Source organism: Leptodactylus fuscus, chromosome 7, assembly GCF_031893055.1.
Source record: "Leptodactylus fuscus isolate aLepFus1 chromosome 7, aLepFus1.hap2, whole genome shotgun sequence".
In the NCBI taxonomy this organism is placed as follows: domain Eukaryota; kingdom Metazoa; phylum Chordata; class Amphibia; order Anura; family Leptodactylidae; genus Leptodactylus; species Leptodactylus fuscus.
Window position 1 is genome coordinate 102,576,277 of NC_134271.1, and position 23,612 is coordinate 102,599,888.

The 23,612-nt window shown below is 45.0% G+C and overlaps 1 protein-coding gene across 1 annotated transcript; it reads right to left on the reverse strand.

Annotated features, from left to right (window-relative positions):
• Positions 1 to 1,056: 1,056 nt before the first annotated feature.
• Positions 1,057 to 12,329, reverse strand: TMEM179 (transmembrane protein 179). Its single transcript, XM_075282690.1, has 4 exons — positions 11,995 to 12,329; positions 5,491 to 5,628; positions 2,439 to 2,517; positions 1,057 to 1,603 (listed from the first exon to the last, which is right to left on the reverse strand). Exons 1-4 carry the CDS (start codon positions 12,294 to 12,296, stop codon positions 1,424 to 1,426), a joined length of 699 nt encoding a protein of 232 aa, XP_075138791.1. The 5' UTR covers positions 12,297 to 12,329; the 3' UTR covers positions 1,057 to 1,423.
• Between the last annotated feature and the right edge of the window lie 11,283 nt (positions 12,330 to 23,612).

Sequence of the window (23,612 nt, forward strand, 5' to 3'; positions counted from 1 at the left end):
ATGTTCTAGGTCTATGTTGGAGTTGGGATTTGTTTGTTTGGACCATTGTACTAACTAATAAAATGAAGGTAAATACTCAAACCTCCCCATATTGTTTGGAGATTTCTACGCTGGCCTGATGACATGTCAGTAGTGTGTCAGGTATGACAATCTCCAAGTAGCAGCAAAGGGGTTTGAGGGCATTATAGACTGGTATAGGACATGGCATCCTCCACAGGTTTCCCTTGTCACTCTCTTAGTGTCTTTCTTTGATCCTTACAGAATTATTAGCATTTATTGAAGCCATGATATACATATGAATACACATGGATCAATGTATGAAAATCTATAGGACTCCTTTGCTTAGGGCAACCTATAGGCACAGGGCTACAATGCCTACAGGTGAATCCAGCCCTGGTGAACCCAGCCCACATTACAAATGTTGTGTCATTGCCTGTATAATACCAGTGATTGGCACAAACTACAGAATATTGCTTATAGTGTACTCATGAATTCGAAAGTGTTGTTAAAAGGAAGCATACCCATTTTCCTACTGCGAGGATGTCAAGATATTTACAGACTTACATCTCTACATTAAAGGTTATATCTACCTTTTTCACCCTCTAAGCACCTAAAATAAAACATGGACCAACTTTTCTAGTAGTCTTGATTAAAATTGTTCTGCCGTTTTGTGTCTACAGTGCCTATGCAGATCTATGTCTCCATGGTAAAAGACTACAAACAAACCATGTCCATTTTGATACTGTATTCATATTACCAGCCATCTGTGCATTACTTAGAACCTACTACATACCGTATATGTTAGTTAGAAGAGAGGGATCGGACTACACTGATCTTATTTGTAGTCTGTAACCATGGAGGCATATAGATCTGCCTATAATAGCTGCAAAGGTGACTATACCCTTTAAGTGATTCACCTCCAAGCACGTTTAGGATTCACTAAATTGCTGTGAATACAAGTATCTTTTTTTGGCATTATCCAAGGTTATTGACACTCAAATATCAATTTCCCAAAAAAAGACAAAAATGCTGAATTTTGGATATTTGAACCACCACCTTAAGCTTACCCAACCCCCCCAATGAGGTTATTTAGCATTCCTCACACTAATGGATTTCGATTAGAGGAGAGAAATGACTTTGGCTAGTTGCCAACCCTTATTGAATATCACATATCTACAGTCATAGCACCTTTTTCCTGTAGGTGTCATTATTTTTGCAACTGATATATTTTACATAATACATATATTTCAGGTAGAGGAAGGGGCAAATAAATATTTTCAAAGGTTATTACAATAATAATTTGTGGATAAAGATCATAATGATCATAGTACTATCTGACTGATCACATTCAGAAAAGGTGGAACAATATCAATGACCCCCAATCACTGAAACCAATATCCGGTATTGGATTGACATGCATATATTAAATCATGCCACTTTTCTCTTCATTTACGGAGCTCCTTGAGGCAGATTTCCCAATCAGGAGCTCCTTCTCTTGAATCAGACTGTCCAGCAAATCTTCTTGTCGATAGTTGTGGTAGACCTTCAAAAAGGCAAGGATTGTAATACCAAGCCAGGACAGCCAAGCAGCCCATAGTCCAAACTAGGAAAGGAAGACATCCAAATATCTTATTACAACTCAGGATTTCAAGAGACATTAAAGCAGCACTGTAGTAAAACCTGGACAGGATATAAGGGAGGAGCAGTATATAAGGAGAGCTCTTTCATCTCTTTATTATCAATGGGGCTGCCCTCAGGTAGAAGATGATTGACAGGGGCATTTACAGTCTGATGAGGGAGCAGTATCCAACCATGTACACAGCACTGTTATAGAATTACTGGTAAGATTATGAGAAGGCCTCAGCTATTCCATTTAAGATTTGTTAATTGTGGTAGGGAAGGTGGGGGGGGGTAGGAAAAAAGTTGCTGAAGAGCTTGATAAAAGATATGATTTCCAATGCAAAACCCACTTGCTTCCTGCCATCTGAAGGGGAGCAGTCTTACTTAAAAACGTGTGATTCATATTTTCTATATCTAGGTACTTCAGAGGGATAGGCTGAAGATTTCTCTACTTTAGACAAAGTAGATAATCTGTACTTAGAAGAAGTGTCCCTTGACAATAAGCTGATCACAAAGTGTCCTCTTGCTAGGATCACCTGCTATAAACTGTAATCTGTGGGGATACCTGGCAGTAACCATTCAGTCTTTCTCCAGCACTCCCACAGGGAAAATTGAGCATTACACGGTACTCAATCAAATGAATGGGTTGTCTGTGTAATGCAGGACAGGCAGGTCCTCCAGAGAGTTGCTGGTTGTAACTGCTCTACTCTCTGCCCAAAGGATGAGGATCCTTAACAGGGGACGCCCTCTATTAACAGAGGGTAATAGAGCATATGAGAATTTCTGCAATAGACCATTTAGGATAATAAAATACTTACCTGTGCAATGGCAAATTGGTCATAGAAGGCTGAATTTTCCAAGTTAAGCTCAAGATCTCTATCTTGGAGTTCTTCACAACTTTACCAAGAAAGAAAAAATCATTAGTTACATTAACATTGATTTTTGTAAGAGTGAAGTTCTAGAATAAAAATAAAATCCCCACAGTGCGAGGTCATCAATGAGAGCTCAGCAGGGGTCCAACACCTGAACCTTGGCCAACCAGCTGTATAAAGAGGTAGCAGAGTTTGGGTGAGCACTGCAGCCTCTTTACTACTTTCTAAGCAGGGCACAGTGCACAATGGCTGGGCTTAGTATTGAAGCTCAGTCTGTTCACTTGAATGGGCTGAGCTGTGATCGGGCCATGTGACCAATGGATATGTCATCACATGCTGCCCCCTCCTAGTTCTTGTCCCTATGCCATCCTCCTTACAGAACAGTTTAGTGCTTGCTGATCTTATGTAGGACAAAAGGGACTTATGATCTTTGGGTTGCGTTTCCCTTCCCTTATTGGAAATGTGGAGGTCCCTGTGAGATTGAGGCCTTGTGCTTTTTCAGAATACCAATTTAGAAGTCAGGAAAGCATCAAGTGGGCCTTTCTGGTTATCATATGTTTGCCTTATAGTTATTATTATTTATTTATATAGCACCATTAATTCCAGGGTGTTTTACATTTGAGGGTTCACATACAGTACATAAATTATACAAATATAATACTAACAATGACCAACTGGCACAGTGAGATAGAGGGCTCTGCCCACGAGGGTTTACAGTCTATGAGGGGTAGAGACAGAAGGAGAGGGGGGAGACTGTACAGATGGCAGTGCGGTGATAATGTTATTGGAGGCTGTAGGCCTTCCTGAATAGGTGAGTCCTCAGGGCCTTCTTGAAGCTTGTGATTGTGGGGGACAGTCTTTTGTGTAAGGCGTTCCAGAGTATGGGGGATGCACAGGAGAAATCTTGGAGACGGTTGTGTGAGGAGCAGATAAGAGTGGAGCGGAGTAAGAGGTCTTTAGGGGATCTGAGGTTACGTGTGGGCAGGTAGCGGGAAATTAGGTCAGAGATATATGGAGGGGACAGGTTGTGGATGGCTTTGTATGTTAGCGTTAGTAGCTTGAATTCTATTCGCTGGGCAACAGGTAACCAGTGAAGGGATTGGCAGAGGGGAGCGACCGATGAAGAACGGGGGGAGAGGTGTATTCAGCGAGCAGCGCAGTTTAAGGTGGACTGGAGGGGGGCGAGGGTGTTAGCTGGGAGGCCATGGAGAAGGGTGTTACAGTAATCTAAGAGAGAGATAATGAGGTCATGGACTAGCATCTTTACAGGGGTGAGGGAGGAGCGGATTCGTTGGATGTTCTTGAGTTGGAGGCAGCAGGTGTTGAGCGTTTGAACATGCGACTTGAAGGATAGGTCAGAGACCTGGGCTATCCCAAGGTTTGGGCTAACTCATAGAATCTCATGGTTTTCAATACCATTGCTATGCAGACGACACCCAAATATATCTCTCTGGACCAGACATTACCTCTCTGTTGGCCAGAGTTCCAGAGTGTTTAGTGGCCGTAGCTTCCTTTCTCTCCTCCCGCTTTCTCAAACTCAACATGGAGAAAGCAGAATTCATCATCTTCGACTCACCTCGTACGGCCCCTCTACTTGACCCCTCTATCAAAGTTAATGGAACCACGCATAGTTAAAGCTATGTATAAACATAGAAGATTTACACATACATACAGTAAATATGTATTTATAGAGGTTTTTCTGGACTTTTTAATTGTTGACCTATCCATAGGATAAGTCATCAATTGAAGATCAGCTGGGGTCCAATTCCGCTTGGTGATAGTGACATTCCTTGAGCGCTGCTTCCATGTCACACGCCATGTGATGTCATATTCATTTGTCACATGGCCTGATCACAGCTCTGTCCATTCAAGTGAATAGTCAGTGCTGCAATACTAAGCACAGCCACTATACAAATGCACTGTACAGTGCACAGAAAGTAGTAAAGAGGCTGCAGTGCAGACCTGAACTCTGCTACCTCTTTAAACAGCTGGTCGGCCAAGGTTCAGGTGTTGGACCCCTGCTGAATTTTCATTGATGACCTAATCTAAAAAATAAGTCATCAGTTATTTAGACTTTCTTGATTTTGGGCAAATTCACCAAGCTCAGTCCAAAATATATTTAAAGGGGCTCTATCATTGGAAAAAGTCATTTTTAGAAAATCACATCCTTGCATAGCATTTAGAAAGGTTATTCCACACTTACCTTTAGTATGTAAATTGCCTCAGTGGTTTTTGAATAAGTCCGTTTTTATTCATATGCTAATTAGACTGGGTGCATGATGCATCGTGCACCTCTTTGCTATTGTTTCCTATGGGTGTTATACAGCACAGGCTACTGCTGATGATGATGACTCAGCTTCCTGTTTGCGCACACATAGGAGATAATAGCAGGGACGAGTGCTGCTGGGAACTTCCTGTGCTGGCTGGAAGCTCATTAGCATATGAATAAAAATGGACTTATTCAGAAACCACTGAGGCAATCTACATAAAGGTAGGTGTGGAATAGCATTTCTAAAGGCTATACAAGGATGTGATTAGTTAAAAATGACTTTTCCCAATGATGGAGCCCTTTTAATGTAAAGTGCAAAGTGTATGCTCAAGTTTTTAGTCATGTAAGCATGGGAAAAGACCCATTTTAAATGAAGAATACAGAAGCCTAAATTCATGCTGACATTGTATTATTGGGTTATTTTTGCTATTGTTTCCATTGTGATATACACACATCACCGTCTGGGATACAAAACCCAAACACACAATATAATATGGTACCTTTCAAAGTGGCCTGTATAAGATTAGACGGAAGAGGACATTTTTTTCAACACACAGTGCCACTCATATCTAAGGGCTATGTCTGGTATTGCAGCTCACTCACAAAAATAAAAGCCATACTGTAATACAAGACACAGCCCATTGAGAACTGCGTCCAGAAAAAAAGTGGTCCCTTCTTCTAATCTGATGCAACATCACGCTAGCAGAGGACATAAATCTTTCTACCAACCTGTAGGGTCTGCTTCCCTTCTCAGTAATGGCATCACACCACATGTTAAACCCAACGCTGACAATGGTGCTGGCAATAAATGTTACAAAAACCACAAAGGAGCTGATCAGCAGATTCAGGAAGGCGTAAAAGAAAGAGCTGCAATAAAAAGAAACACATTATAACTCATAGGAAGACAAAAACAGCATCAGCAGAAGCAGCAAGCAGTGTACAGCATGCGAATAGCTGGAATAAGTGGTCTCCCAAGACGGCTCCTGTAATTAATAACACCAAGGAGATAGCCCAAGTCTTGAGATTACTCTTCTCTTGTCTCATTATCCTTGTCACTTAAATCCCTTTATTTTTCTACTTAATGAGATTTTAAATCATAAACCCTAAACTGGCGCCTTATTATAAATCATGTTATTCAATTACACACAGGTAGCTGGCATCACCCCGTGCCTACGCTCCTCTATGGGTATGGAGGAGGCAGCAGCTAACAAACACACCGCAACTCGCACACTGCAGGCACTATAAGCCTATGGGTTTCCTCATAATTCACTTAAAGGGGGACATATATATTGGGTTAGCATGGTTGGCTACCACAGGCCCTGGTCTGTATGAAGTTTGTGGGCTCCATTCCAGGTTAAAATTTTAGGGGCCTTATAAATGGGCTGATTGTCATCTGAATGAGTATTCATAGGAATCTTCTAGGCCTCGGGCCTTAGGCAGAGCCGACTGCGCATAGCCGGGCCACAAGAAAATGGCCACTTACACCAGCTTACTGTGTACGTTGTCATTTTCTTGTAGCCCAGGCATAGGCAGTCGGCTCTGCCCAAGGCCTAGAAGATTGAAACCTAGAACGGAAGAAGACACGGACAGAGGCGTTCCAGAAGAAGATGGAGGCGGCGCTGGAAAGTTCTCTCGCAGTATTGGGGACGCCCCCAGTGCTGCGAGAGAACTAATTTGCATACCGAAGAAAACAGGGATTTTTACAGCGGGGCAGAAAAGACATCTTTCTTAAGGCTACTCCTACGAGTTAGGGAGAAAAAAAAAGGGTATCCAATGATAGGATCCCTTTAATGACTACAAGGTACCGGAGGGAGACCTAGTGAGCCTAGTGCAGGATGAAGGGGCAGGGCATGTCAAAAGGAGCATTTATTTGCTGTTCTTTGAATCCTTATGTCAAGTTTAGACTCTTAGGCATAACACAGTATATACATTTTGCACAGAATTATTTATTATTTTCCAGGTTATAGATATTATTAATGTATATCAGATCATGGAAATACAACACTGGGCACACCCACCGATCAGCTATTCTCAGTAGAAACCTGAACTAACAAAGAAGGTGGCGCTATAAGCACAGCTCTGTATAGTTGCTATGCTTAGTTACTGCGGCTCAGCCCCTATTCACTTGAATGGGAAGTGAGCTGTAATAGCCCTACATAGCCACTAGACAGGAAAAAGAGCCATGTTCTCTCTCCGTACTCAACATTAGGCCATATTCACACAACCATGCAGATTCTCAGCTGTGTTTTTCATAGACCCATGTGGGATATGTTTTTTTCAAAGACTCATTTACATTAATGGGCAAATCAGGTCCATTAAAACAGACCCGAGAGTCCTATCCATGAGAAAGCAGTGCATGCATTACTGTTTCACACATCATGGACAGCTATTAACTTGATTGTGTGAATAGAGTCTTAGTTGCGGTGCCAGTGATATCTAAAACTCAGGAAAAATCCTTTAAGGCTGAATCCACACTGCATTTACAGTTTTTGTTTGGCATACGTATCAGTCCAGCTCCTACTGAATGTAGATGTGTCCACCCTTATTTGGAGTTTATCTAATCTCAAGTTTGATTAAAGACTCCAATTTCTCATGACACCAATTCCATGCAATATTGCAACGTGCTAGTAAAACCCTTGGCAGGCTACAATTCACAACACAACCATTGCCACACATGGGCACCTATCAGATAGTGATTTTGTTACATTATATCATTAAATCTCATTGTCTTGAAAAGCTGGTCATCCCATAACACAAATATGTGGAAATGTCCAACCAAGAGAAATGGTATAGAAGTAGACATCTATACATCAAAGTCGCTACAGATGGCATGATTACTTAATTGGTGCAGTAAATAGAAGATGTCTAGGTCCTGGACAATCCCTTTAAATCTGCCTCTTACAGTAATAATATTTGCACAAAAAATGGCATACATGCTTTGCATCACAGTTTTAGACGCCAAAATAATCCCCACTCCCAGAAAATAAAACAATGATGCATAATATTATATTCACACGGTACTAATGTCCACTATGTATACAACAAACATGGTCTTCAAAAACCAAGTCATCAACCCCTATTGCCTAAAGTGTTTCCCAATGTCAAAAGCCAGGTTCATCGTAGGCTTAGGCAGAAAATATTACAAGTAAAACAAATCCATTTTCAGAAATATGCACATGATACTCAACCACAAAGGGGTATGTCAAAGCCACAAAGGCGCGATATCCAGGATTTAAACTTTGCCCCTTTACATTTGACTTAAACCGGGTTCACATGGGGTTTTTTGGTCAGGACTTTGACGTGGAATCCACGTCAAAATCTGGCTCAAAAAAAGCCTCCCATTCATTTCAATGGGTTATTTTTTCCACGACATGCCCTTTCTTGAGGCGGATTCCATGGCGGAATCCGCAGCGCATTCATTTGGGCCTAATCTGAAGCGGATGCCGGTGCAGTGTATTCAGTCATGGCTAGCCATTTTTTGGACCGGATTCTGAAGCGGCCAGCGGGTCAAAATCCAGTCCAAAAAACCCCAGTGTGAACCTGGCGTTACAATTTGTTTTCCTACAGCTATGATGCTAGTTACTGAATTCTTGCACATGGTACTAACACTTTCCCTCTGGAGCCCTTGGAGAGTCTGACATGCACCCACTGCACTGGTACCTCATTTATATATTTCTAAAAAAAAATAAAAAAAATGGTGCATATATTATTAGACTATGCAAACATATGATGTTGCTGAGAATAATATCTCACTATGATGCACTGTAACTGGTTTGATATTCAGTTTCCTGGTGACAGGCTCCCTTTCAATGAACCTATGAAATATCGCAAATGCAACAGAAAATTTACCAGAATATCTGTGACCCCCAGCTCAAAATATTGATACCACAAAGGAAGACTTTTACCTCTTGCAGCAATATTTGTTTATTTTATTAACATTAATTTTATTAAAGGGAGGCGATCTTATCTTTTGACATGAGTTGTTAAAGGGATCCTATCATTGAGATGGAATTTTTTGTGACTAACACGTCGGAATAGCCTTAAGAAAGGCTATTCTTCTCCTACCTTTAGATGTCTTCTCCGCGCCACCAGTCCGTAGAAATCCCATTTTACGCCGGTATGCAAATGAGTTCTTTTGCAGCACTGGGGACGGGCCCCAGAGCTCAAACAGCACTGGAGGCATCCCCAATGCTGCGAGAGAACTCTCCAGCGATGCCTCCATCTTCTTCAGGAACGTCCTCTTCTTGGGTCTACTTCTGGTGCAGGCGGTGAAACTTTTAAGCCTCGGGCCTCGCCAACTGCGCATGACCGCAGCCACAAGAAAAATTGCCACTTACACGGTAAGTAAGCGGACATTTTCTTGTGGCCTGTGGGCATGCGCAGTCGGCTCTGCCCGAGGCCTACAAGTTTCACTGCCTGAAGAAGACACAGGAAGAGCACATTCCTGAAGAAGATGGAGGCGTCGCTGGAGAGTTCTCTCGCAGCATTGTGGACAGCCCCCAGTGCTGCGAGAGAACTAATTTGCATACCAACAAAAACTGGGATTTCTACGGAAAGGCAGCGCGGAGAAGACATCTAAATGGTAGGAGACGAATAGCCTTTCTTAAGGCTATTCTGACGTGTTTGTCACAAAAAATTCCATCTGAATGATAGGATCCCTTTAAGTAAATTCTCTATGAAATAACACTTCTGGAGCATCTTTTCTTATAACTGTGGGTTATGTCAGTCTTCTGTAACTCCTCCACGAAATCTATAACTGGGTGATACCATACTCATTGTCGTAAAGGTGTGTCCCTAAGCTGGCAGTTTCAGCACTGGTTACAGTGTGTCTAACTCTGTAGATACCCCCCAAACTAGTAACACCCAGTTGACAATTTAATCACGAATTTATAGGAAAAATAAAAGAGGAAGCGTGTAATGCAGGTTTATAAGAAAACAGACATGTCAGGAGAGCCAACAGGTTCCTTTTAAAGAGAGTTTTACAGGTGAATTTGGAACACTAAACCTCCAGCATGTCCTTATGAACATGTGGTCTAGTGTCCCAGATATGTCTATAGTAAGTTTGTCTTTTTTGTATACAAAAGCTTTAGGCCCCATGGATACGACTGATTCTGGGACCAAGGTTGCAGAGGAATGCACTTGGGTGACACTCGGAGTGACATTGTGTTATGTATTCAGGTCTATGGGGGCTTTGGATCCATTTTGTTCGGAAATACAATGAATATGAAACCTCCATAGACGTGAATGCACTCGGAGTGACACCCAAGTACATTCTGCTGCAAATTCAGCCTCACATCAGAAGCACACCTGACCATGTGCATGGGGCCTTAATACACACTCCTATACATGTGCCTTTCTTCAGTGAAGCCATAACAGTATACCTGGGCGTCACTGTGCATGTGCCAATGTCTGGGAAATGCTCTATAAGTACAGGCTATACTGTATTTCATTCTTCATTGAAGAAATATTATGCATACATATATATATGTATACATATAACAGAAAATGTGCAATATGCATTAAACCAAAATTTGACTGGTGCAAAAGTATGGGCACCTCAACAGAAAAGTGAAATTAATATTTAGTAGATCCTCCTTTTGCAAAGATAACAGCCTCTAGCCGCTTCCTGTAGCTTTTAATCAGTTCCTCGATCCTGGATGAAGGTATTTTGGACCATTCCTCTTTACAAAACAATGCAAGTTCGGTTAAGTTTGATGGTCACCGAGCATGGACAGCCCGCTCTCAAATGATCTGAAAACAAAGATTGTTCAACATAGTTGTTCAGGGGAAAGATACAAAAAGTTGTCTCAGAGATTTAACCTGTCAGTTTCCACTGTGAGGAACATAGTAAGGAAATGGAAGACCACGGGGACAGTTCTTGTTAAGCCCAGAAGTGGCAAGCCAAGAAAAATATCAGAAAGGCAGAGAAGAAGAATGGTGAGAACAGTCGAGGACAATCCACAGACCACCTCCAAAGAGCTGCAGCATCATCTTGCTGCAGATGGTGTCACTGTGCTTTGGTCAACAATACAGCACACTTTGCACAAGGAGAAGCTGTATGGGAGAATGATGAGAAAGAAGCCACTTCTGCAAGCACGCCACAAACAGAGTCACCTGAGGAATGCAAAATCACATTTGGACAAGCCAGCTTCATTTTGGAAGAAGGCCCTGTGGACTGATGAAACAAAGATTGAGTTGTATGGTCATACAAAAAGGCGTTATGCATGGCGTCCAAAAAAAACCAGCATTCCAAGAAAAACACTTGCTACCCACTGTAAAATTTGGTGGAGGTTCCATCATGCTTTGGGGCTGTGTGGCCAATGCCGGCACCGGGAATCTTGTTAAAGTTGAGGGTCGCATGGATTCCACTGAGTATCAGCAGATTCTTGAGAATAATGTTCAAGAATCAGTGACGAAGTTGAAGTTACGCCGGGGATGGAGATTTCAGCAAGACAATGATCCAAAACACGACTCCAAATCAACTCAGGCATTCATGCAGAGGAACAATTACAATGTTCTGGAATGGCCATCCCAGTCCCCAGACCTGAATATCATTGAACATCTGTGGGATGATTTGAAGCGGGCTGTCCATGCTCGGCGACCATCTAACTTAACCAAACTTGCATTGTTTTGTAAAGAGGAATGGTCCAAAATCCCTTCATCCAGGATCCAGGAACTGATTAAAAGCTACAGGAAGCGACTAGAGGCTGTTATCTTTGCAAAAGGAGGATCGACTAAATATTAATGTCACTTTTCTGTTGAGGTGTCCATACTTTTGCAGCGGTCAAATTTTGGTTTAATGCATATTGCACATTTTCTGTTAGTACAATAAACCTCATTCCAATCCTGAAATATTACTGTGTCCATCAGTTATTAGATATATCAAACTGAAATGGCTGCTGCAAACACCAAAATATTTAGAACTAAAAATGATTAAGATTAATAGGGGTGCCCAAACTTTTTCATAGGACTGTATATATATATATATATATATATACACACACACACACACACACACACACACACATATATACGCATACTGGGGCTCTGGACTTTATTTTGCATAGATAGATGATGTTGGAGACAAAGAAGTCCTGGCCACATCCTAGCTGCTCGCAGCCAGGGCTCATAGACTTGGGCTTTACACCAGGTTGCTGCCTGCTATGTAGCAGAGCTGACTGTGTGCAGTAAGTGCATCCTCTACATGCAGCCTGCCCGTTCCCTCATACTCACTCCTCATGGCCCTTGCAGAGGAAGAAGAGCGTCCTCCAGGCCTGGATAGCCGAGGCTAGCAGGGCCAGCACCCCGGTGAAGACGCTGAACCTGCAGGCTGACTCCGGCCCCCATTCATCCACCGTGAAGTGCTCTCGCTCCAGGCTGACGTTCCCGCTCAGCCACATGCCCTCGGTGAACAGCAGGCATTTCCCATGGAAGTCTGCGCTGTTCTCAGACAGGGGCACCACGGCGATGAAGCTGAAGAGGAAGGCCAGGAAATACAGGATGCATTGGGCGAAGAGGAAATTATTCAGCGCCATTTTCCATCTAGGAGGTCGAGCTGTTATAGAGGATGCGCAAAAGGCGCAGCTGCCTGGAGAGAGGATGAGGGGGAGGCAGCGTCATAAATCCCTCATCATTTCCAACCCTGAATGAAAAAAAGCAATGGTGCCGCACACTCACAGAATTAGAGTGTGTGGTGCAGACATCAAAGGGTACTCCCTGGCAGCCCCAAGGTGTGTGTGCATTCCACAGTGGAACGCACACATGAATCAAGGAGCAGTGAGAGTGTGAAAGAGCAAACATGAATGAAAGGAGGAGGGGGGGGGGGAGGGGGGAGACATTATGAGATAGGAACCAAGGGAAAGGATGTGGGCAGTAACTAAGTGTAATGTAAAAGAGTGTAATGTAAAAGAGCTGATGTGGGAAGCAGAGTAGAGTAAAAAGGGGGATAATGGATAGGTGAAAGAAGACGAGAGGGGAAACAAATTAACTAGATAGAGATGTAAACATACAGCATAAATACAAATATATACATAGTAACACATGCATAATAAAGGGGGGGGGGCTAAGATATATCTATACTATACCATCTCAGGTGGGGGATGTCTCATTTCGTCTGTAAAAAGAAACAAAATAAAGGAATATGTTAGGGAACATAGGTATCATATTACTACTAATCTGTATCCTTGAGGAAAAATATGGTTCACTGGACATCAATACCCTGTAAATAAGATGGGTTAAAGCACAATGACAAGGAGATCAGACAAGTAGAGCATTAATAAAAAGTGAGTAAAGAAAAATAAGAGAAAGTGATAACAATCTTCTTATGATCCATGACACGCCATGGAGTGACGAACATTGTCGTTCCTCAAAAGGTAAAGGTCTGGTCATAGGCTCTGTTAAGGCCCCTGGGTTCAATCATATACAACATGTGGATCCAGTAGGACTCTCTCTGTTTTAGGCGAGCAATCCGATTGCCGCCCCGTCTTGGATGTTCGACATGTTCAATAATTTGAAAGCCCAATTGCTGAAATGCGATGGGATGGGAAGTGTGTCAATATGATTTCTAATAGTAGACTTGTGCTTTGATACCCGGTCCCGAATATGTTGGGTGGTTTCTCCAACATATAGCAGTCCGCACGGGCACTTAATTAAGTAGATGACAAAGGATGAATCACACGTAAAATAATCCTTAATAGGGAAACGGCGTCCCGTGTGTGGATGTAGAAAGTGATCACTTCTAATCACTGCCGAACACTGGATACAATGAAGGCACGTGTATGTGCCCCTTCTTTGAGTAGCCAAAAATGTCTGTCTAGGAACTATCCTAGTGCTGCCAATGTCCGCATTAACGAGTGAGTCCCTGAGATTTTTCTCACGTTTGTAACATGCCATCGGGGGATTTTTGAACTCCTCGATACTAGGATGAGCCCGATGTAGAAGCGGCCAGTGTTTCCGTATGATGTTATATAATTTGTTAGAAAGGGGATGGAACTTCTGTATGAAGGGGATTCTATTGTGTGCCCTAATCCCTGGTGCGCTGATAGGGGAAGATTCATGTCTGCGGGCCTCCTGAAGCAGTTTGTGTGGATAACCCCTATGTAAAAAACGTTGGGACATTTCATTCAGTCTCTGTTGCCAGGTCTGTTGGTCAGACACTATGCGTTCTACTCGTTTAAACTGGGAGATTGGAAGCGATTTCTTTGTGTTCGGTGGATGGTTGCTGCTGTATGTAAGGAGACTATTTCTGTCAGTGGGTTTGGTGTATAAATCAAAATTGAAAGTGCCGGTGCTGTCTTTGATGACCCAGGTATCCAAAAAGTTGAGTTTATTGAGGTCATGATGTATGGTAAATTGCAGTTCTGGGTATATACCATTGATGAACTCATGAAATGTAAAAGTATCAATGGGTCCATTCAAGCTACAAAATATGTCATCAATGGTTCTGCGCCAATAAATGGCGTGTTGACAGAGTAATGCATTGGGGTAAATATATTTTTGTTCAAAGATGTGCATGTAGATATTGGCGTATGGTGGTGCAACGTTGGACCCCATGGCCGTGCCACGAATCTATAAGTATTGGTCATCCCCGAATAAGAAAAAATTGTTATGGAGTATAATGTATAATAAGTCCATGCAGAAATCTAATTGATCACCAGTCACCTCATTGTCTATAAGGAATTCTTTAGTGGCTGCTAAGCCCTTCTCGTGTTGTATCAAGGTGTAAAGACTGGTCCTCCTCATCTCTAGTCCTAATCCCTGGTCATCTGCATCCCATATAATCCTAATCTCTCATCATCACCATTCCTCATCCTCAGTGTCATCACTATGCCCGGTCCTCCATCCCTCGTAATCCTAGGCTCGCATCATCTCAATGCCTTCTCCTCCTCATGTCTATAGTAGTCTTCATCCTCTGGTCTTCCTCATCATCTTCATCCCTGGTCACTCTCATGATCTCCACCCTGGTATATTTATCATCTCCATCTCTGGTCACCCTCATGATCTCCACCCTGGTATACTTATTATTCCATCCCCAGTCATCCTCATGATCTCCACCCTGGTAGATTTATCATCTCCATATCTGGTCACACTCATGATCTCCACCCTGGTATACTTATCATCTCCATACCTGGTCACCCTCATGATCTCCACCCTGGTATACTTATCATCTCCATACCTGGTCACACTCATAATCTCCACCCTGGTATACTTATTATTCCATCCCCAGTCATTCTCATGCCTGTTACTAGTAATCTCGATCCACTGTCCTCCACTGTTTCTATTCCTCATCATCTCCATCCCTGGTCACCCTCAGGATCTCCACCCTGATATACTTATCTGCATCCCTGGTCACCCTCAAGATCTCCACCCTGGTATACTTATTATTCCATCCACCAGTCATCCTCATGCCTGTTACTAGTCATCTCTATCCACTGTCCTCCACTGTTTCTATTCCTCATCATCTCGATCTGTGATCATCATCATCCCCAATTCCTCACCATCCCCATGCTCATCCCTTGTAATCTTCATTTCTTTTGCTCCTCTTCATCTATGGTTCTTCTCTTGCTTATTCAGGTATTCCTATTCCATCTCATCATGTCATGGTCATTCCTGTGGCAGGAGTTCAGTACCATGGACAGCCCCCGCAAAATCCTCCTAAGTTTTCTCTCTCACCTAAAACTGGCCAGAAACTACTTTACAGATATAGCAGAGTTAACCTGAACCTAAGCAGGTAAACTGCAGCAGAACAACAACCAATGCACAGCCATTCAAAAATGTTTTTCAAATGATTTTTCAATGGCTTTTGTTGTCTTCTGAGAGAAGAGCTCACACTGCAGCAGTATAACCATTTACAGAAATTAATTCTATCTGTATGTTTCCCGAATGAGTCATTTTACACAGGACCAGGCAGCCAACTAATATGCATGGGGTGCCAACCCTCACCCAGTGGCATATGTTGGCAGATAAAAGGATCAGGCGGTTGGATTACAAGTGCCCAATTGCTTTGTTTAAGCTGCTGGCAGAGACGTCTCCCCTATCCCATATCAGTATACCTGCACTGTTCTACTGAACCAAGTTTTTTTTTTTTTTTGCATGCAAATACTACTACATTCCACAAGAAATCCACATTACATATTAGTTCTGACATGGAATTGCTATGACCTCACACTATGCAATGTTAAACAGCCATCAATATCAGACCTGGCTGTGCTTATTATAGTACACTCATTGGAAAAAAACAACACACCAAGGAGAAGTTATTGGAATCAAATGAAACTTTAATATGTGATTGTAATTATGATCTATATATGGAGACTACAAGATTAGAGAGAAAGGGAATTTTATTGGGGAAAATACAATGACCTAGATGGCAGGCAATTTGTTCAAATGACAATCCCACTTCTCTCCAATGATAAGCCCCCCCCCCCCCCCCCCCCCTGTCATCTTGAGAAAAAGTCTATGAGCAGGGGTAGGGAGCCTTCGGCTCTCCAGCTGCTGTAAAACTACAACTCCCATCATGCTCCATTCACTTCCATGGGAGTTCCAAGAACAGCAGAGCAAGTGTGCATGCTGGGAGTTGTAGCTTTGCAACAGCTGGAGAGCCGTACATTCCCTACTCCTGATGTAGAGGCATGTCTAGCAGTCCCTCTCACTACCCAAGAGTAGCCCAAGAGCTTCTTCATAGGGAAGTATTTTTATGCCATCTCATGGCAAAACCCAGTACTTAGACATTCTTATCTAGGTGTTTTATTTAGTTATATGGGGCAGTGATGAGGGGCCTTTATACTGTATTAACCCCTTCCTGACATGCGACGTAATAGTACGGCGCATGTCGGGTCTGTAACTATGGCGACCGCCCGGGAGCCAGGCGGCCGCCATAGCCACCGGGTGTCTACTGCTTTAAGCAGTAGACAACCGGCTCTAATGCCTCCGATCGGTCCCCGGACCGATCAGAGGCATTAACCCCTCCGGCGTCACGGTCAAAGGCGCCGGAGGCGCCATTTTCCCGGCAGCGCATGGGCGCCGCCATTTTGCCCGGGATCGCCGGATCCTGGAGCATGCTCCAGGGTCGACGTCATGTTGCCATGACAGCCAGGAGCCTGTACAAGGCTCCCAGGCTTGTCTGCAAATTGTCTCTTTTGCAGGCTGGTCTATGCAGCCCGCAAAAGAGAGGATGATTTTTTGCAATGCATTAGCATTAGAGATGAGCGAACAGTGTTCTATCGAACTCATGTTCGATCGGATATTAGGCTGTTCGGCATGTTCGAATCGAATCGAACACCGCGTGGTAAAGTGCGCCATTACTCGATTCCCCTCCCACCTTCCCTGGCGCCTTTTTTGCTCCAATAACAGCGCAGGGTAGGTGGGACAGGAACTACGACACCGGTGACGTTGAAAAAAGTAGGAAAAACCCATTGGCTGCCGAAAACATGTGACCTCTAATTTAAAAGAACAGCGACGCCCAGCTTCGCGTCATTCTGAGCTTGCAATTCACCGAGGAAGGAGGTTTCCGTCCAGTTAGCTAGGGCTTAGATTCTGGGTAGGCAGGGACAGGCTAGGATAGGAAGGAGAAGACAACCAACAGCTCTTATAAGAGCTAAATTCCAGGGAGAAGCTTGTCAGTGTAACGTGGCACTGACGGGCTCAATCGCCGCAACCCAGCTTTCCCAGGATCCTGAATGGAATACACTGACAGTGTATTCCCGTATACCCGATATATACCCCCGATACCCGTTCCAACGGTGTGCCCCCCCACCTTCACCCCAGAAATACCCTGCAAGTCCCCTAGCAATAGAATTGGGGCTATATACACCCACTATTTTTGCTACTGCCATATAGTGCCATTGTCTCACTGGGAATTCAAAGAATATATTGGGGTTACATATAACTTCAATTCCAGGGAGAAGCTTGTCAGTGTAACGTGGCACTGACGGGCTCAATCGCCGCAACCCAGCTTTCCCAGGATCCTGAATGGAATACACTGACAGTGTATTCCCGTATACCCGATATATACCCCCGATACCCGTTCCAACGGTGTGCCCCCCCCCCCACCTTCACCCCAGAAATACCCTGAAAGTCCCCTAGCAATAGAATTGGGGCTATATACACCCACTATTTTTGCTACTGCCATATAGTGGCATTGTCTGACTGGGAATTCAAAGAATATATTGGGGTTACATATAACTTCAATTCCAGGGAGAAGCTTGTCAGTGTAACGTGGCACTGACGGGCTCAATCGCCGCAACCCAGCTTTCCCAGGATCCTGAATGGAATACACTGACAGTGTATTCCCGTATACCCTATATATACACCCCCGATCCCCATTCCAACGGTGTGCCCCCCCACCTTCACCCCAGAAATATCCTGCAAGTCCCCTAGCAATAGAATTGGGGCTATATACACCCACTATTTTTGCTACTGCCATATAGTGCCATTGTCTGACTGGGAATTCAAAGAATATATTGGGGTTACAAATACCTTCAAGTCCTGCACTGCCATATAGTGCCAGTTTCTGAGTGGAAATTCCCCAAATAATTTGGGGATTCATTCACCCTACATCTCAGGCTCTTGCCATATTCACCCAGGTTGTCAGTGCTGCACCAGCTCGTTCCCAGACAGCTCGGCCCGAAAAACACATTACCTATATAGAGGATTTGGACAATGAAGACATGTTCTAAATCTAATGTCTGCACCTTCTCCAGAATTAAAATGAAGGCAGCGTTTAACTTTCAAATAGCACTGCACAAAGGAAGATCTTATCAGCTTGTCTCATGACATGCTACTAAAAAGTGTCATTTGTGTATCTTAATGTAAATATAGTTGTATAAGCTTTTTGGGTTTTAGGCACTGCCAAGTTATTTATTACCACCCGCTCCCTTATAATGATGATGACGCCAAAGTCACTGTGGGTGTTCAGAGCTCACAGCTTTGGTTGACATTTGTCTTGCTCTCTATCGGTACAACTGTCTTTTTGGATACCGTAAAGTTATGTTGACTTTATTAACAGCTATAGAAGCTTTAGCCAGGTTGTGACGGTGTGTAACCCTAACAACACTAAGTGGGATACACATTAATAGTCAGTCTATGTACGCTAAACGTATCACTGAAGTAATTTTTTTTCCCTCTCCCCTAATATAAGAAAGGAACAGACATTAGACCTAGACCGGGGTTCGAGGCTTGTAAAAATCCAGTATTATGTGTTCTCCATGATGTGAAATATGTGTTAGACTCTTGAAAAGCAACCCAAGATGAAGTCAGCCATGTGTGCCAGTGTGTTACTTGGCATGCCTTTGCTGGCCCCAACTGTAAGGGTCACTCTCCATTTCCTCCATTTTCCACTCCCCTTCACACCATTTGTGGTGAAGCAATGGGATGCACTGAAGTGCACCCTCTAGCCTCGTGTGGGACAGGGACATCAGATGCCACTCCAACCCCCTCGTCTTCCTCCGCCAGCCAACGGTGCGAAGATGAGAGGAGTGTGCTCTGAATGTTTTCTGCCTAGCAGAGGCTAGTTCTCACTTACGAAAATGGCCCCACTTTGACCTGTATATCAGGCACCATGGTGTAGGTTTCAAAGAAACATGGCACCAACAAGTTGAAAACGTGGGCCATGCGTGGACCATGTTTGAGTCTGGCAAGCTCCAGATCTGCTACCAGGTTCCAGCCATTATCACAGGCGCAAAAATGCCAGGCCCCAGGTGTAGCAGGGAAAAAAAAATGCCATCTCAGCCAGGATGGCATCCCTGACCTCGGAGGCACTGTGCTGTCTGTCCCCCAAGCTGATGAGCTTCAGCACCGCCTGCTGACGTCTCCCCACACCAGTGTTTTAGCGTTTGCCGCTAGTAGCTGGGGTGGAGGTTGCAGCGTCATAGTGTTTCAGTCTACTCCTGCCATGAATTTTGGCCTGGGAGAGGAGATAGGCCACCCCAGTTTGCACCCGGGGACCAGACTCCACCACATTCACCCTGCCTGTCATTAAAGATAAGCACTGCAGCATCCCTGACCACAGGCGCTTGTCCATGTGTCGGTGGTCAAGTGGACCTTGCAGCAAAGCGCAGAGCTCTGGGCCCGACTGATGTTATGGGACACATGCAGGCGCAAGGCAGGGACAGCACACCAAGAGAAGTAGTAACGGCTAGGCCCAGCATAGGGAGGTGCCCCAGCTGCCATCTGCTGACGGAAGGCCTGGGTATCCAGAAGCATAAACAAACACCAACATCTCCAGGGCCAGCAGTTTATCGATGAGGCTGTTAAAGGCTTGGGCATGGGGGTGGGTTGTGTTGTACTTCTGCCCGCAATGAAAAGCTTGGGAGATGTGGGGTGGCAGGGAAGAGGCGCATGATGGTGCAGGCCAAAAGGGCGCATGAGGGTGAACTCCCCAATGTGTCAGAGATAGGTGTGTAGGAGTCCTTGCATCATATACTTGCACCATACTTGGCTTTGGAAGTTAATTTTGTGCCAAAAAGTGGTTAAGACAGCGATACCTCAGCTACTCCCGTTACACTGTCTATTGACAACTCCAGCACTGAAATTACCACCTTTGGAAGTGGACCACCACTTCTAAGATCCCAAAGGAAGTAGGCAAGGGATGTGCAGTGCAGAAAAAAAGATGAGAAAATAAGTGTAGGCTGTAGAGCACAGAGGGATCGGAGAGGACAGAGCTGGTGTCGGCCAGATATTCCCACAACATGCGCCTATACTTGTCCCTCCTGGTGACACTAGGCCCCTGAGTGGCAGTAATTTGTCCAGGGGGGGCCATTAACGTGTTCCAGACCTAGGAATAAGTCTTCCAACAGGGTAGAGTTTTGCATGCCTTTGCTTCTACCCACTGTTTTTGCTGCTTAGCTTCCCTCCACATCTACACTGCTTTAGCCCCTAAACATCACCCCAGTTTATGCCTTTGCTTCTACCCTGTTTTTTTGTTGAATTAGCTTCCCTCCACATCTACACTGCTTTAGCCCCTAAACATCACCCCAGTTTATGCCTTTGCTTCTACCCTGTTTTTTTGTTGAATTAGCTTCCCTCCACATCTACACTGCTTTAGCCCCTAGACATCACCCCTGTCCATGTGGGGTCGGTGGCCTCGTCATCCACCAACTCCTCTTCCAATTGCGCACTGCCCCCTTACTGCAAACCGCACATGACCACAGCTTGCCCTGGTGGCAACTGTGTCTCATGATCCCCACTGAGGTCCAGACAAGTCGGTGGCGGGTCCAAAACCCCAAAATTGGAAGGAAATGGCGGATGCTGCAGTATTTCTAACACCTGTTCCTGGTGCTCGGGCCTGGTCTGTGTTGTACCCTGCACCCTGCTTAACGCAGCTGCCATATCCAGAGTTGTGCTGAGCGCATGCTAATGTTTCGTGTCCAGTGCAATGGATGGGATTTCACATAAGTTTGCCACCCATGGCCACTCATGGTTGAGCAACTGAGGGAGTTGACTTTGACGAACCCGAGGGTTTTGGAGTTGGAACTACATCAAAGGTCTGTGCTGCTCACACACTCTGCTCAACATATGATATGTTTAGTGCCAGCAGTGTGGAGACGTCGCACAACAGCCGTTGTTCCAGCAGGTACAGGCGTTGTAGGAGTGCATAGAGGCTAGCAGCGGCAACTATAGACTTTAAAAACTATCTGCACAAGCGCCACACTTTCACCAGTAGCTCAGGAACATTGGGGTACCTTTTTAAAAAGATTAGCAGCAATGAGTTAAAAACGTGGCCCAGGCATGGAATATGTTGCAGGCTGTCAAGCTACAGAGCCGATCCCAGGTTACGGCCATTATCACACATGACAACATGCCTGGGCCCAGGTGCAGTGGCAAAAACCACATTGCCGTCTCATCGAGGATGGCATGACTCACTTTGTAGGCAGTGTGCTGTCTGGCCCCCAAGCTGATGAGCTTCAGCACGGCCTGCTGACGTCTCCCCACACCAGTGTTGCAGCGTTTCCAGCTCGTAGCTGGGGTCAATCTAACAGCGGAGGAGGAGGAGGGTGGTGTTTCAGCCCTCCTCCCAGGAATGTTTTGTGGGGAGACAAGTCAGGAAAATTCTTGAAACAGGGGAGAGTTTTGCATCTTTGCCCTTGCTGCCTATGGACATCCCTTTGCCTCTAGCCACCATTTTCCCTGCTTTGCTTGCCTCCACATCCACACTGCTTTTGCCCCTAGACATCACCCCAGTCCATGCCTCTGCTTTTACCCCCAGTTTTTTATGCTTAGCTTCCCTCCACATCACCAATGCTTGCGCCCCTAAACATCACCCCAGTTTCTGCCTGTGCTTTTCCCCAGCTTTTTTTGTCGATTTAGCTTCCCTCCACATGCACACTGCTTTTGCCCCTAGACATCACCTCAGTCCATGCCTCTGCTTTTACCCCCAGTTTTTTATGCTTAGCTTGCCTCCACATCCACACTGCTTTTGCCCCTACACATTACGCCTATCCATGCCTGTGCCTCTAGCCATAACTCTGCCACCCATGGAAACTCATGGTGCAGAAAGTGAGGGAGCTGACTCTGAGGAACCCTTGGGTTTTGTAGCTGGTACTCCATCAAAGGTCTCTGCTGCTCACACACCCTGCTCAACATACGGTATCTAGGGTTTGAGCGTGTGGTGACCTCGCACAACAGTAGGTGCTTCAGGCAGATGTAGGCCTTGCTGGAGTGTATTGCGGCTAGCTCCAGGTACTGTAGACTTGGGAAAGTGGGTGTCCAAGTGCCCCACTTTCACCCTTATCTCTGCTAATTTGGGGTATGTTTTTAAAAATCGTTGCACCACTACATTGAACACGTGGGCCAGGCATGGAACGTGTTGGAGGCTGGCAAGCTCCAGAGCCCTCCAACAAGACAAAAAAGCCTGGCCCCAGGGGCAGCGGGGATAAACAAATTGCCATCTCATCCAGGATGGCATCCCTGACCTCAGAGGCAGTGTGCTGTCCGTCCCCCAAGCTGATGAGCTTCAGCCCGGCCTGCTGATGTCTCCCCACACCAGTGTTGCAGCGTTTCCAGCTCGTAGCTGGGGTCAATCTAACAGCGGAGGAGGAGGGTGGTGTTTCAGCCCTCCTCCCAGGAATGTTGTGTGGGGAGACAAGTCAGTCTACCACATTTTGCAACCCGGTCCATGCCTCAAGTACATTCAACCACTGTGCCAAGATTAAAAGTTAGCGTCCCTGTCCGCATGCACTTGTCCATTCATAGCTGGTCACGTGGAACTTTTGGGCAAAGCGCTGAACTTAGGGACCGCCTCATGTTTGGGGAAAAGTGCTGGTGTGGACGGCACAGTGAGGTGGCGCAGTAGCCAGCAGGCCCAAAAAGGGCAGAGTGTCCACAAGCCGGGACCCCAACATCTCCTGGGCCAGAATTTTTGAGATGAGGCCGTTGAAGCCTTGGGCATGTGGGTGGGTTGTGCTGTACTTTAGCCTGGAATGAAAGGCCTGGGAGATGGGGAGTCGCATTGCAAAGTGTGTAAACCACACTCAGTTTGTCCTCGACCTATACATTTAGAAATTATCTCCCCCAGCGAGGAACGTGGCCTCGATGGGGGACTTTTTCTAAGGAAGCTAGAAAAGAGGGCATCTTGGGCCTTGCTGGCTCAGGTCTAGCTTCTGTCATGCAGCTGTCTTCTGCCTCTGGACATCCCTTTGCCTCTAGCCACCTTTTTCCCTGCTTAGCTTGCCTCCACATCCACACTGCTTTTGCCCCTAGACATCACCCTAGTCCATGCCTTAGCTTGTACCCCCAGTTTTTGCTGCTTAGCTTGCCTCCACATCCACACTGCTTTTGCCCCTAGACATCACCCCAGTCCATGCCTTAGCTTGTACCCCCAGTTTTTGCTGCTTAGCTTGCCTCTACATCCACAC